Source organism: Cricetulus griseus, chromosome 8 (genome assembly GCF_003668045.3).
Source record: "Cricetulus griseus strain 17A/GY chromosome 8, alternate assembly CriGri-PICRH-1.0, whole genome shotgun sequence".
NCBI lineage: Eukaryota > Metazoa > Chordata > Mammalia > Rodentia > Cricetidae > Cricetulus > Cricetulus griseus.
The window spans coordinates 15,384,169-15,388,462 of NC_048601.1; the positions used below are offsets into that span (position 1 = coordinate 15,384,169).

General features: G+C 37.0%; 1 protein-coding gene across 1 annotated transcript; it reads left to right on the plus strand.

Moving 5' to 3' along the window:
• Positions 1–2,894: 2,894 nt before the first annotated feature.
• On the plus strand, positions 2,895–3,815 carry LOC107978692 (taste receptor type 2 member 113-like). Its single transcript, XM_027429983.1, has one exon. It carries the CDS (start codon positions 2,895–2,897, stop codon positions 3,813–3,815), a length of 921 nt encoding a protein of 306 aa, XP_027285784.1.
• Positions 3,816–4,294: the final 479 nt, after the last annotated feature.

A 4,294-nucleotide genomic window follows, 5' to 3' on the forward strand; every position in this document is an offset into this window, starting at 1 on the left:
ATTAATAAACAGAACTACCTGACACTGAAAAGCTTCTGTGTGGTAAATGACACCATCATTTGAAAAAAGTGCCAGGCTACAGAATGGGAAAATATTTGTCAACTACACATTTGATAGAAGCCTAATATCTACAATATATGAAGAACTCAATATTGCACACGAGGAAAACAAATAATCTAATTAAAAGGTAAGATGCAGATCTTAAACAAACACAGTTCTCAAGAAATGAAATATAAATGGATGAGAAACACTTAAATGAATATTCAACATCCTTAGCCATTAGGGAAATATAAACCAAAATCACTTGGAGATTTCATCTTACTTGCACTAGTCAGAATGGCAACAATCAATAAAACAAATGACATTTCACACTGGAAAGCAAGGGTATCATATAAGGGATCATTCATCCATTGCTGGTGGGAAAGCAAATTTGCATAGCCATTCTGGAATTCATTGGGGCAGTTCCTTATGAAGCTGGGAATAGATCAGCCAGGAGGTCCAAATAGCTTAGATGTCTCTCAACAGATGAATGGATAATGAGAATGCAGGACATTATACAATGGAATGTCAATTGTTAAGAAAAATGAAACCATGAAATTCATAGGTAAATGGGTTGAGTTAGAAAAAAAACCATCTGTGGTAACCAAGAACCAAAATAAAAGAAAGAAAGATAAAAGTATGTATTATCTTATATGTTGATGTTAACTTTTAAGACTTCCATAAGCATGCCACTATCTATATAGCCATAGAGGTTGGGTATAGAGTAAGGAGGGGGGGGAGGAAGGAAGGCTTTCCTGAGGAAGAGGAAATAGAATATAGTTATGGAGAGACTGGGGGTCAGGAGGGTAGAATGGGAAGATTAAATGTAGAGGGAGAGAAAGTAGGGAATGCAGAGAGGGCAAGCTAAAACTAAGGGTTGTTTGAAGGGACATATGGAAACCTACTGGAGAAGAAGCTTTTTTTTTTTTTAATATACACAATGAAAGAAACCTATGTAGAGTCAACCAATAACTGGGAGACATAGCCCTAACTAGATGTCTCTTGCCACCAAATAAAACCACCACTCCACCACTTTGAGGAATGGGTTATATTTAATTGAGTTTTTGGCCAAAGGGGCCCCATGAAAACCTGCAAACAACTCAGTTGTCACTGCCTGTGAATTCAACGCAGTGTCCCTAAGTCAGGAACTGACTTTTAATTTGTTTTCTCGATTTAAGTTTTTGTAATCATCCCATCGTTATTCTCAGCCTATGTAGAACATTCTTTGCCTAAAAGATGCTGTTAGGTAGAACCTTCAGTGTTAGGAAGACAAGAATGGCAGGATCTGTGGTGGGACTCCTCCACAAGTGTAGCTATTGATGAGTACCAAAGCCCTGAGTCTTTCCAAGAATCTGTGAAGCTCCCTATGCTTCCTCTTTCCACAGAACCTCGCCCCACAGTAGTTTGCATGTCTCTTTGGCTTTCCTGAGCTCATCTGACAGGAGCTATATCATAAGGAACCACCTTCCCTTTGGTAAGTTGTAATTTTTGTTTATTTATTTGTTTTTATTTTTGGATTTCCTGAAAGATTTCCAATGTTCTTCTATTATACCTATGTGTAAATATTTGCGGGGATTTAAAAAGTAGATTGGACTCATTTACTTTGCTCAATATCGTTGCAGCAGACAAAGAATAGTCAGTCTCCCACTCCATGCCACCAGGGCTACCCTGTCTCTCTCAGCCATCCTGAATATTTACAATTCATTTTTCCTGCTGTCTCTGGAAGTAATGCTGAGTTTGTTTGTTTGTTTGTTTGTTTGTTTTTGCTTACCCTTTCCTTATTTGAGGAGGAAAAATCCCATGATCCTGCTCCCTGTCTATGTTGCCTAGGCAGCAAATCATCCTTACCTATCTTGGTCAATGTAAAAATGATCACAAAATAGATGTTTGGATGAGGGGTGATAGATTAAATCTGCAGATCATTCATGCAATAAAATAATTTGTTTTACTGGTAAAGAGGAAAGCGGCTGAGACAGATTCTTTGTAGATATACTGATTTACCTCTTTGGCTACTTCAAGGAAGGACAAAGAAACTTCCACCCATTTTTACATGGATAGAGCATACAACTCAGGTTAATGAATATTCACATTTAATACCCCATAATGTGTTCCTAAGATTCCTGTCTGAACCATATTTAATATCAATATACTAAGTGTCAACCAGATGTATAGCAATGAGTAAAATATCAAGCTGAATTTTTGCACCAGAGAGGAATTTGGCACCAATTAAAGTGTATTTATGTGTTTGAATGAGTATACATGCCTTTGTATGAAGTGAAGTAATCATTAAGTATTATTCTCAATATCAAGCCTTGATGTCAGCCAGATTATTAGGTAACAGTGCATACACTAACATTTGAGTAACATATACACTTGTCCTTGTGCTGACCCTCTTCTGAAGAGTCTAAAGAATCCCTGTGATTAAGAATTCTCACACACTAGTGCAGGCTATTTTGCTTCCTAATTTCATTAGAACATTACTTTGCCCAATACTCAATTATCCAGATAATAAAACATGTTGAAAAGCAAACAAAAAGAGAAACTAAATATTGTTATTCGTATGTTGGCATATAATACAAAAACATAGTGTTTCCTTCAGTATCAACTAGAGAAGATTCAAGAATCCTACAAGCTAGTTAGTATTTTGATGAAGTTTCTGTGTGGTCTGTCAGTCCAAGATTTCCATAGCAAAACATGTGGACTGGGTCATTGAGAAATCTTGGTGTTTGTTTTTGTGGTATTATATCCACAAGTTTTAAAAAGGTGTATAATACATATTTTGAAGAAACATTGGATGAATGTACTAACAAATCCTTAGTAGTGACATTAGAAATTTGGTTATTATTTTACAGACAATGGTTGCTGTCCTAAGGAGAACATTTGCAATCATTTTCAGTGTGGAATTCATAATGGGAACCTTAGGAAATGGATTCATTGCTCTGAAGAACATCATAGACTGGGTCCAAAGAAGAAAGATTTCTTTAGTGGATCAGATCCTCACTGCTTTGGCCATTGCCAGAATCGCTCTGCTTTGGTTGTTATTCCTAGATTGGTGGATATTTGTGTATTACCCAGCATTTTACTCGACTGGAAAAATGTTAAGAATCTATTTTATCTCTTGGACAGTGATCAGTCATTGTAACCTTTGGCTTATTACAAGCCTAAGCATTTTTTATTTTCTCAAGATATCCAACTTTTCTAACATTATTTTTCTTTACCTAAAGTTTAGAGTTAGAAATGTCATCTTGGTGACCTTGATAGTGTCTCTATTTCTCCTGTTCTTAAATGTTGTAGTTGTAAAAATATACTCTGATACATGTCTTGAGGGTGTTCAACAAAATGTATCTCACACTTCCAGACTGTGTAACTATGCACAGATTTGTGAACTCCTTTCATTTACCAATCCTATATTTTCAACTGTACCTTTTGTTATGTCCCTGGCGACATTTTTCCTGCTCATCTTCTCCCTGTGGAGACATCTGAAGAACGTGCAGCACAGCACCAAAGGATACAGAGACATCAGTACCACAGCCCACACCAGAGCCTTGCAAACAGTCATTATTTCCGTACTGTTATACATTATTTTCTTTCTGTCACTTTTTGTAAAAGTTTGGAGTTCTGGGTCTCAGGAAAGACACCTCATCCTTTTGTCTGTCTGGGCTCTTGGAAATGCTGTACTTTCTGCTCACCCATTTGTTCTGATTTGGGGAAACAGCAAATTGAGGCGGGCTTCTCTTTCAGTGATGTTGTGGCTCAGATATAGGCTAAAAATTTAGAAGCATGGGGCCCCAGACTATCTAAGGAATCATTTCACATATCCTAAAAGAAAATAAGGAGACAAAAAATTCTCACACAAAGAAGTTCATGTATGGTAAATATTTTTGCTATAAGTACTTGTGAGTTAAACAATGGAACAGTCTATAAAAGAGTACCATGTAACCTTTGCCATAATCATAGACAGATAAGTATATCAGTACACTCCACTTAAATGGAGATGCCTGTAGTCAGTCTATGTGTTCTAATGATGCAGAGCTAAGATCCACAAACAAGACAAAACATGAGGTATTTGTCTTTCAGGGTCTAGTTTATCTCACTCAGTATGACATAATTCTACCCATTTACTTGTAAGTTTCATGTGTTAGACCCCCGAAAACTCAAGTATTCGGGGTCCCAGGCCACGTTCGCGGTCACCCCAATCACCAGGCAGATTCAAGAGCTTGCTGCAAACTGCACGAGGCTTTATTGTAATTTAACG